The following is a 10,526-nucleotide window of genomic DNA, read 5'->3' as shown; positions in this document are numbered from 1 at the left end:
TTGTAGTAGAGACGGGGTTTCACCATGTTGGCCAGGCTAGTCTCAAATGCCTGGCCTCAAGTGATCCACCTGCCTCAGCCTTCCAAAGTGCTGGGATTACAGGCCTGTTGTACATTCTTTAAAAGGCTTTGTTTCTGTTTGGGGATTTGTTTTTGAAGTTGCTGTTCAGCCTGCCCACTCTTTTTCACTTGATATTATTTCCTGTTCTCAATGAGCTCTCTCTATTCTTCCCAATCTGTTGGTGCAGTACTTCTTAAATTTTAATGTGTATGTGCATCACCTGATGATCTTGTTAAAAAGAAGATTCTGATTCAGTAGGTCTGATATTCTGCATGTCCACTAAGCTCTCAGGTGATGCTGATGATGCTGGTTCACCAACCACATTGAAAAGAGGTTTACTTACTCCTCAAATAACCTGAGAGAGAGTAACCATTATTGCAGGAAAATAAGCAATCAAGGGCAAAAGGAAAGTACCACAAAGAGTGTATCAAGAAACCACACTCTGAACTCTAATGTCTAATTATGCCAGAGCTCCTGAATTTGGCTTCATCCCTGAATTTTTGGCTTTGCAAAGACTTTCATGGGCAATCTACTAACCCTAATACCCAGTCTCCTGAGCCGCACTAGGTCACATTTCAAGCCTGACACTGAATTGCAGGCCTATTACTAACTTAAGCAAATGTCTCACTGAGAGCAAATTTAAAATATTTTCTAAGGAATAATGGAATAATATCAATTAATAATACAAGCAAACAAAATGCACAATAGAAAAACACTTTCAGTATTATTATATCAGTTGCATTCAAAATCTACAAATATTCAGGAAAGGTATACATTCTACATATTAATTTTCATTCACACCTTGTAACTGAATAAAAACATATCCACACTTTAAAAACTACACAATATTTTGTTCTAAATTTAGATCATTTATTGTATTTTTCTAAATTTGATCCAGAGTTTCAAATTCCTACAGCTAAAAAAAGCAAAAACAACTATTCTAAATCTTTTCCAGGGAGAGCCTCTTTTAACATTACTTCTTAAATCATTCAGTGTTGCCTAAGATTTATTTTTTAAAAAAAGAAAAAGAAAGAAAGAAAGAAATCTCTCTCCTTCAGTTAAGATTCAACCTTTACTTCAGAAAAAAACCTCATTTCTTTTTTTTCTGAAACCTGCTCCTAAATTTTCTTGGAGCCTTTTAGTAATGAAGCAATGAAGAAAGAGTAAGAGAGTGCTTTTTTTCCTTTCTGTGCTTTTGCAAAAAGGACATTAACGTGAATGACTGGGAAACTTAGAACTTCTGTATTTACTATATAAGGATCTCTAAAGTTCAATAAAGCAAACACTTAAAACATCACAGAAAACCTGGGTGGAAGGAGTCATGACAGACTGTACCAAAGGAGAAAACAGTAACTAACAAAAATTTAAAGTCAAAAAGGGTTCCTTTATTGTCTTAATCAACCAGGCTAGAAAGAAATGTTTGCACACTGATTCCAGAGAGAAGTAATATCTGCTTTGCACCAAATTTGAGCTAAAGGGGCCTTAGAAATCATTTATACAAATCCTCTCATCGTGTTGGTTGAAATTCAGGCCCAAAGATGGTTAAAGAAATGGAATAATAAATGCACCAAGCTAATCACAATCCTCTGAAAGACTTTTAAATTATACATAAGAAAATAATCAAGCATGCTCTTGGCCAAAAAGGGCCTGGCTTAACAAAATAACATACAAAAGGAAAATTTAAAAAGCAAATGTTTACCCGTGAGAGAAAAATACTGTGCCTACTCTCCTCTAGCCTCCTTGCTTAAGAACTGAAAAAATCCTACATGTCAAATCAGATTCAGGAGGCACCCCTTTTTATCCTTTCCAATAGAATTTTCCATTCTACTACATGGCTCTTACCAGTGTAACTTTGTTTGCTCAACTATGTACATATATGGGTCCTCAACTATGCTACAGGATTTGCAAGAGCAGGCTGTGTCATCATCTTTTTTATAACTCCAAAGTATATCTAGTTTGATTCTATACACAGTCTTAACAGATGCTTAATGAGTTAGTGTATAATCAAATGTAATCACCTTTCCTATATTAGATCTCTTCTGTTTTATTCTCATTAGCAGTTATACTTGAAGAAATTCTGACTGATATACTTCATGGTTCTATTCTTCTAGTCTAAACTACACAGGAGGCTCAACGTACTTATTTACCTAAGAAATTATTGCTTCATAGACATGCTTATAGGAAACTAACAGGAATGCAAAAGTGGGAGGATTACATAAATAAGTATAGGTAGACCATTCAAATTTAACATTATAAGAATGAATAGAATACTGGTAATTTTAAATCCCTAAAACTTTTAGAATATTGGCCAGGCACGGTAGCTCACGCCTGTAATCCCAAGCACTTTGGGAGGCCAAGGCGGGTAGATCACCTTAGATCAGGAGTTCGAGACCAGGCTAGTCAACATGGCAAAACCCCATCTCTACTAAAAATACAAAAATTAGACAGGTATGGTGGCATGCGCCTGTAGTCCCAGCTACCTAGGAGGCTGAGGCAGGAGAATCGCTTGAACCCGGGAGGCAGAGGTTACAGTGAGCCGAGATCACGCCACTTGCACTCCAGCCTGGGTGACAGAGCGAGACTCCATCTCAAAAAAAAAAAAAATTTAAAAAGTAATTTAAAAAATTTAAAAATTTAAAAATTTAAAAAACAATTTAAAACAATTTTTAGAATATTTATAAGACGTATTAAGTAAAACAAGTTCGCAGGGAATTATGTTAATGCTTTTATCAATGCCCCCCTCCAAAATGAAATTGAGTATATATACACATTAGTACTACACAGGAGGAAGGTTGCCAATCCCATGGAAAAAGTAATGTTCACATAAATATTCCACTTAAAATTCAATGGCAAAAAAGTAAAGGAAGTAAATTTAATAATATAATTAAAAGAACCATGATAGAGAATAGGATAGATTAGCAAACAGAATACAGACTAGAAGAGTCACAGTAATTCACAATCTGAAAATGAATCAGCAGAATAATGTCATTTAAAACACAATCATTATGTTAAAGCAGCGTAAGTATATTGCTTGCAAGCTGAAATACAACCCTTTTGTTCTATAAGACATGGTCAAACACTTAACATCAGAAATTCTCAGAATGTCTTACACTGATTAGTACAGTTTTGATAACTGCTATCTTATCATTTTCAAAAAGTATACAAAGCATAAAAATGTGTGGGAAAAAGTATGTAAGGCGGTATATGAATGGGAAATGAAGAATGAGGCTAAAACTTAAGTTTTTGGCTTATGGGCTGATCTTTGTGCTAGAGAGGCATTTGATTTATGTGTATCTGTGTAATCCACGAGTGATTTTTTTTTTACTTCATTTAATCCTAGTAACTACCCAGCAAAAAATTACTATATTCTCATTAATCAGATATAGAAACTGACATTCACAAGTGGGATTAAGCATCTTGTCCAATCTTCTATGACTTCAAGTGGCAGAGCTGGATATGAACAAGGCTGCCTGACTCTTAGATCAATGAAGACAACGAACTATTTGGGAGACCGAGGCAGGCGGATTACGAAGTCAGGAGATCGAGACCATCCTGGCTAACATGATGAAACCCCGTCTCTACTAAAAATACAAAAAAGTTAGCCAGGCATGGTGGCGGCACCTGTAGTCCCAGCTACTCAGGAGGCTGAGGCAGAAGAATGGCGTGAACCTGGGAGGCAGAGCTTGCAGTGAGCCTAGATCGTGCCACTGCACTCCAGCCTGGGGGACAGACTGAGACTCCATCTCAAAAAAAAAAAAAAAAACAAAAAACAAAAAACTAAACCCTTTTTCCCATCTCCAGAAGACACAATTCTTAAATCAGAAAAACTTAGTTTGATATAAAGAAAAAAATAACAGAAAAGTTTCCTCCAGAAATTTGCCAAATCCAGGTTGATACAGCATAAAAACAATAACCTGCAATGCTTCTAACGTTTTCATCATTCATCTGCTTTAGACAAGTCTAGGGGGAAGTCCCAAATAACCTAACTATCCCTGCTAGAATTATGCTTTTATAATTTCAAGTGACCAATAGCATATACTTGTGTAAGTTATGCTTAAAATGAATAGTTTTAACATGAATCAATAAAACTGGAGAATAATTATACAAGAATCACAATCTAACTTTAAAAAGTCCAAATACAAATAGATATCATAACAGTACAAATTACTGTCAATCTACAGATAAGGAAATTAAGGGTACAGTAAGAAACTAATAAAAGACCAAGAAAAGGAGAAAGCACGTCTCATTTTATTCCACTTTTGGACTGGAGAATAATTATACAAGAATCACAATCTAACTTTAAAAAGTCCAAATACAAATAGATATCATAACAGTACAAATTACTGTCAATCTACAGATAAGGAAATTAAGGGTACAGTAAGAAACTAATAAAAGACCAAGAAAAGGAGAAAGCAAGTCTCATTTTATTCCACTTTTGGTGGTTTGCTATAATGCTTTTCTTTCTACCAACAACCTTTATGAAAATTATTAATAAAATTCAAAAAATCAAAATCCTATAACATTCTAATTACAAATAAAGCTGACAGACTAGACAGCAAAAAATCACTGAAGAAAATACACAACAAAATATGAGACATACCTGAGATACATCATCAAGTTGAAGTTTCCCATAAAGACTAGAGATACTTTCGGCCCGCATGAGATACTCAGCTGTTCTTCTCTTCACAGCTTCTCGACGGGTAGGGCTTGACTCTCCTAAAACAAAAAAAAAAATCTGAACATGTAAAAAATAAACTTTCTTCAGTTCAACCTGAAAATTAACTTCCTTGTACACAATGTGCTGCTTATTCACGTTTCTAACTGAAAAGAAGAGATATTCAAAATTGGAAAAGACATGAAAGTTATTAATATCAACCAAGTCTAACTATTACCCCCCACTGATTTCATTTATCCAAATTCTAACATTCTCCTATTTAAATATGTATTGATAATTTGATGTATTTTAGTAGGAGTCAAATATATAAGAAATGTCTATCTGTAAAAAGCTCTGAAGACAAAAAGACTAGCCACAGTCCAGACATTATACAGCTAAACAACTCAACAAATAGGACCAAATGCAACAGATGTTTTGTGTGTGTGTGTGTGTGTGTGTGTGTGTGTTTATAACCTTGGTTTTTTCTAAAAACCAAATCCTACAAAATAATGTTTCCTAGTTTGCTGAAGTGAAATGAATTATAAAAAAGAGATAATTTCCCCCAAAAGACTACTAGTAGAACCCTCTTCTTATTTCTGCCTGGAACAGCATCTTCTCCTGCTTCTGGGAAATGACACTTTCTTCTTCCCATCATACTCTTCTACCCCTTCCCCCCATCACTAACCAGGTGGTTTGAATGAAAGCTGCTTTCTTTTTCAGATGTCAGTCCCTCTAATCACCAAGGTCCATTTAGCCAAGGGTGGGCCCCCCTAGTCACAAGCTGAGCCAATCATAGAATCCTATCCTCCTGGCCACAGTTTAAGAACGGAGGAATTGGCACAACACAAACTGGACTGTCTTTGTTATTCAAGCTCTAAATAAGAGGAGTAGGAACTGCCAACAGCCGGTTTCTGCCAATGCAAAAAAAGGCCAATGTGAAAAACCGAACTTGACTCAGAAAGCAGATATGGGAGACTTAAAAGGAAAATAGAAAGAAATCCCAGTGTTTTCAGGTGAACCTACATTCCTCTAAAGTAACTGGCATCCCTGATTTCAGGCAAAGCCACATTCCTGCCCTTCTTTCCCTGAGGTAGTTCAAATTTGGATTTCCGCACATGCAAACCAAAGAATTCTGACTAAATACAGACCTCAACGAAAAGCTGCAACAAAGTTGGGACTGCAATTTTGCTAAATAACTTTCCTTTCACATCTTTTACATTACTATTCCATCTCTTCTCTTTTATGAGGAATTCACAAATATAACTGGTCTTGGTGGGGGAAAAAATTCTATTGCTTTTTAACCGTGGAACTATCTACATTTATTTATTAACTCTCCAACTCCTCAACCCGCAATTAAAGTGTCAGTGTACTTCTGCCTCTACCCTTACAATCTGCTTACTTTCTAAATGCAAGGTTTTAGAGGGCTTTTCTACTCAGTTGAAAAATGAGTATCTTCTGTGAAGATCACTTAAATAACTATAACATACTTTGAAGATAAACATGCCATATAATAACAGCTATTCACCATTTCTACACAATACTAGTCCTTTGGTTTAGGGTTTACTGTGTCTGGAGTCTGCTATTTCCATTCTCACTAGCTCTTCTCATTTCAGATTATGCCTTCCAAGCCCTAATTTAAATCCCCATTTAAGATTTTTGATTCACCTTAGGCTCAAATATAATAAAAACTATGGCAATTTACCTTTAAATTCAGTGTGTTTAAGCTTTAATAACGTTTCAAAATTTGCTTTGTGAAAAAAAATCAACTCATCTCACAAAATAATTTGGAATTCGAAAATGCCAAGATATGGAACACCTAGTTAAAGCTAGAGTTAAAGCCATATTTTATAATCAAATTACTATTTTTTAAACTTTTGGTTTTTCTGCCACTTTCTAGGCAGTCTCCATAGCAACAAAGAAACAAGAACCAGAAGCCAGAAGTTGAAATGGATTCCTGCTGAATATGGTGGTTCCACTTCCAAGGAAACTACAATGAAGTGATGGAAATACTGAAAGGCTTTTTAAATGTAGCCTTATACATAGACCAGGTGCAGTGACTCATGCCTATAATCCCAGCACTTTGGGAGGCCGAGGTAAGCGGATCCCCTGAGGTCAGGAGTTTGAGACCAGCCTGGCCCACATGGAGAAACCCCGTCTCTACTAAAAACACAAAATTGGCCAGGCGCGGTGGCTCATGCCTGTAATCCCGGCACTTTGGGAGGCCGAGGCAGGTGGATCGCGAGGTCAGGAGATCGAGACCATCCTGGTCTACTAAAAATACAAAAACTTAGCTGGGCATGGTGGTGGGCAACTGTAGTCCCAGTTACTCGGGAGGTTGAGGCAGAAGAATGGCGTGAACCCAGGAGGCGGAGCTTGCAGGGAGCCAAGATCACGCCACTGCACTACAGCCTGGGCGACAGTGCAAGAGACTCCATCTCAAAAAAACAAAAACAACAACAAAAAACACAAAATTAGCCAGGCATGGTGGCGGGTACCTGTAATACCAGCTACTCACTAGACTGAGGCAGGAGAATCACTTGAACCCAGGAGGCAGAGGTTGCAGTGAACTGAGATCACGTCACTGCACTCCAGCCTGGGTGACACAGCGAGACTCGGTCTCGAAAAAAAAAAAAAAAAAAAAAGTAACCTTATATGTAAATACTATGGTTCCTTCCTTATCAGTCCCTTAAAAGGAGGTCATCATCACTGCTGATCAATAGCAGCATTCAAGAATAAAAACTATCTCTTGAAGATTTCTGCTCCTGGATGCTTATTCAGGTTTGTCAGCATCAGTAAAAAAAAAAAAGATGACTCTATAGATTTCCAGGATATTTCTAACTAGTCAAATTATTGACAAATGTGACTTTAAACAGATTTTAATTGACTAAAAAATGTTTAATTAACTCTAACCTGCTTGATTTCTTGTTCTCCATTTTAAAATACGCACACACACAGTCCACAATGATTATCTGTTAATCATTCAGCTAGAGCAAGAATTTCTACTGGGCTTACGCATTCAAAAAAGAAAAACTAGGCTGTGGCTCACTCCTATAATCCCAGCACTTTGGGAGGCCAAGGTGAGAGAACTGCTTGATCCCAGGAGTTCAACACAAGCCTGGGCAACACAGCAAGACCCCATGTCTGTCTCTACTGAAAATACAAAAATCAGCCAGGCATGTTGGTGCGCACCTGTGGTTCCAGCTACTTGGGAGGCTGAGGCGGGAGGATCACTTGAACCCGGGAAATCATGGCTGCAGTAATTCATGCTCATGTCACTGCATGAACCACTGCACTCCAGCCTGGGGAACAGAGCAAGATTCCGTCTTTAAAGAAAAAAGAAAAGAAAAACTGTTCCTATTATTCAACAACCTTTATGTTAAAAAGTTCTGGTGTATCATAAAAGATGTCTTAATGTGGATTGTGACAACCTGTGTTTCTTCACCTTCTCAATTTCTGATCATACAGGGTGATTATAGTGTGTGATCTCTGACAGGGAGTGGCTGAGTATATGTGAGGAGAAAATCCAAAGTTGTTGATGAAATTTACAGAAACACTCAATTACCCATCCTGTGTTTCTCAGTGCACCATCTCTGGCTTCAGTCACTAAGAAAAGTTTTATAGAAGGCATGGTATACAGATAACGGAATCCAGAAATTCTAACTTATCCAAGAAGCCATCACCATTTGGCACCCTTCATTATACTACATTCTATTTATAAGAAATATATTTCTTCTCTTTCATAAGAAAATTAAGTCTCAGGAATGTGAAGTGTCTTTCTCAGTTACACAGTTACTTTAAGAGCTTGAACCTAAACTATGTCTTACACCATACTTCAGGGTACTTGCCACTATCTTAAGCTACCTTTCAATATAAAGTACCGTAACTGAATTTGAATTTGATTATTCAACTGTTTCTGAATAGAACAAGAAAAATACAGAGCATGGGAGAAGCACAGGTGAGTATGGAAACAAAGATACAGAGAAATAAACATAAGAATTTGAGAAAGGTGCCTGTCAGGCAACAAAACAAAGTGGAATCAGAATGCAAAGACAAAGACAACAGACAAACATACAGGAGAACTGGAGCCACAAAGAGGTATATGTCATACCATGTAAAAGAGAATAGGTCTTTCTGGAAAAAATTGGTCTCTTGAACATCTTTATTACCCAAATATTTATTTGGAAAACAATGGCCTTTTCTCATTTACCCATTTAAAAAAAAACTCAAGGGGCATTTTTACTCATGGAACTAATACAATTCATTTAGCAACCTAGAATAAAAAATAGTTCTTCCAATTCTACCCCTAGTCACTAAAAAGAATATAACTAACAGCCTCATCATTTGTTTAACAAAAGAAAAGCCATGCTGGAGGAAGAACAAGCCAATTGAAACATCTTGAAAGACAATGTGTCTGTATCTGTGTTCCATGGGAAATTTTAAGGGGTTATTAAGAGTATTTTGACTCCATTTGATTTTTGCCACACGCACAGAACTTAATCCCCACGTAAGACTCTACTTAGTCACATTTTATTATATTCTTATCTTTATTTCGCTACACCACAAATACTCTCCCAGTGGACCCTGTGCTTAGTCGAGCATTCTTGATTTCATTCAGATTTATCACAATAGAAAGAACACCCAAATCAAACCGGGTTTGAGTTTCTGTTTGTTGCTGCTTTTTTGCTTTCTTTTTTTTTTTTTTTTAACAACTTTAGTCACATAAAAGAAAACTCACGCTTGAGATGGCCTTGGTAGTTATAGTTAGTTTTTTTTAAGTGCTGATTTATTATGTTTAATGGTGTTTTGTTCTTTTCAGGTACAGCCTACCATTTCTGCCTTATGCTAAGTGTTCTGACAACAAAAGGCAACCTTGAGAAGAACAGTAATTTATAGTTCTACATGTCTACCACAACTCTGAAGCCATCAGCCTTTCCATGTATAACATGAACCAGTCAGGGAATCTGATTTCCATTTGCATTTAGTCAACCCCCATTAACGTTTTTTCAAAACCAATTTCATGTGACCCCTAGAAATTCAGAGAGTCACCAAAGAATAGTAAAAGCAAAAGTCATAATATTGATGCCCAAGCAATGCCTCAATTATGATTGTTTTCAATGATGTTTAGCAGTTTTTCTGCTATCAGTAACACTAAATGAAAACACATATTATATATCATTATATCATAGAGTGTTAAATACCTACAGAGACAGTGTTCTTTTAGACTCAACAATTTCTTTCTGCTCCCTAACCTATTTTTCCTTGTTATGCAATTTTAAAGAGAGAATCCAAAGACTTATTTACTCCTTTCAAAATAACATTGCCGGCCAAGTAGGGTGACTCACGCCTGTAATCTCAGCACTTTGAGAGGCTGAGGTAGGAAGATGGCTTGAGCCCAGGAGTTTGAGATCAGCTGGGGCAACATAGTGGGACCCCACCTCTACAAAAAAATTTTTAAAATTCGCCAGGCCTGGTGGTACACACCTGTAGTCCCAGCTACTGGGGAGGCTGAGATGGGAAGATTGCTTGAGCTCAGGGGTTCCAGGCTGCAATGAGCTGTGATGGCACCACTGTACTCCAGCCTGGACAACAGATAGAGATATTGGCAAGGCAATAAAAATGGCCAGTCTCTTAATGATGAGAAACTCTTGTCCAAATAATAATTTGCAGTCCAAACTCTTGTCCACATAATAATTTTTTTTTATTATACTTTAAGTTCTAGGGTACATGTGCATAACATGCAGGTTTGTTACATATGTATACTTGTGCCATGTTGGTGTGCTGCACCCATCAACTCGTCAGCACCCATCAATTC

General features: G+C 36.9%; 1 protein-coding gene across 5 annotated transcripts in view; it reads right to left on the bottom strand.

Annotated features, from left to right (window-relative positions):
* RPS6KC1 (ribosomal protein S6 kinase, 52kDa, polypeptide 1) overlaps positions 1-10,526 on the bottom strand; it is a 240,061-nt gene that overhangs the window by 112,674 nt on the left and 116,861 nt on the right. For all 5 annotated transcript variants that reach the window (XM_011929408.1, XM_011929407.1, XM_011929404.1 and 2 more), the window contains one exon: positions 4,661-4,776. In XM_011929408.1, the coding sequence (XP_011784798.1) occupies positions 4,661-4,776 (116 nt within the window). The remainder of the gene's footprint in view (positions 1-4,660; positions 4,777-10,526) is intronic.

The sequence above is a fragment of the Colobus angolensis genome, unplaced genomic scaffold, assembly GCF_000951035.1.
Source record: "Colobus angolensis palliatus isolate OR3802 unplaced genomic scaffold, Cang.pa_1.0 Scaffold81, whole genome shotgun sequence".
Classification (NCBI taxonomy): domain Eukaryota; kingdom Metazoa; phylum Chordata; class Mammalia; order Primates; family Cercopithecidae; genus Colobus; species Colobus angolensis.
This window is presented reverse-complemented; position numbering and strand designations above follow the sequence as displayed.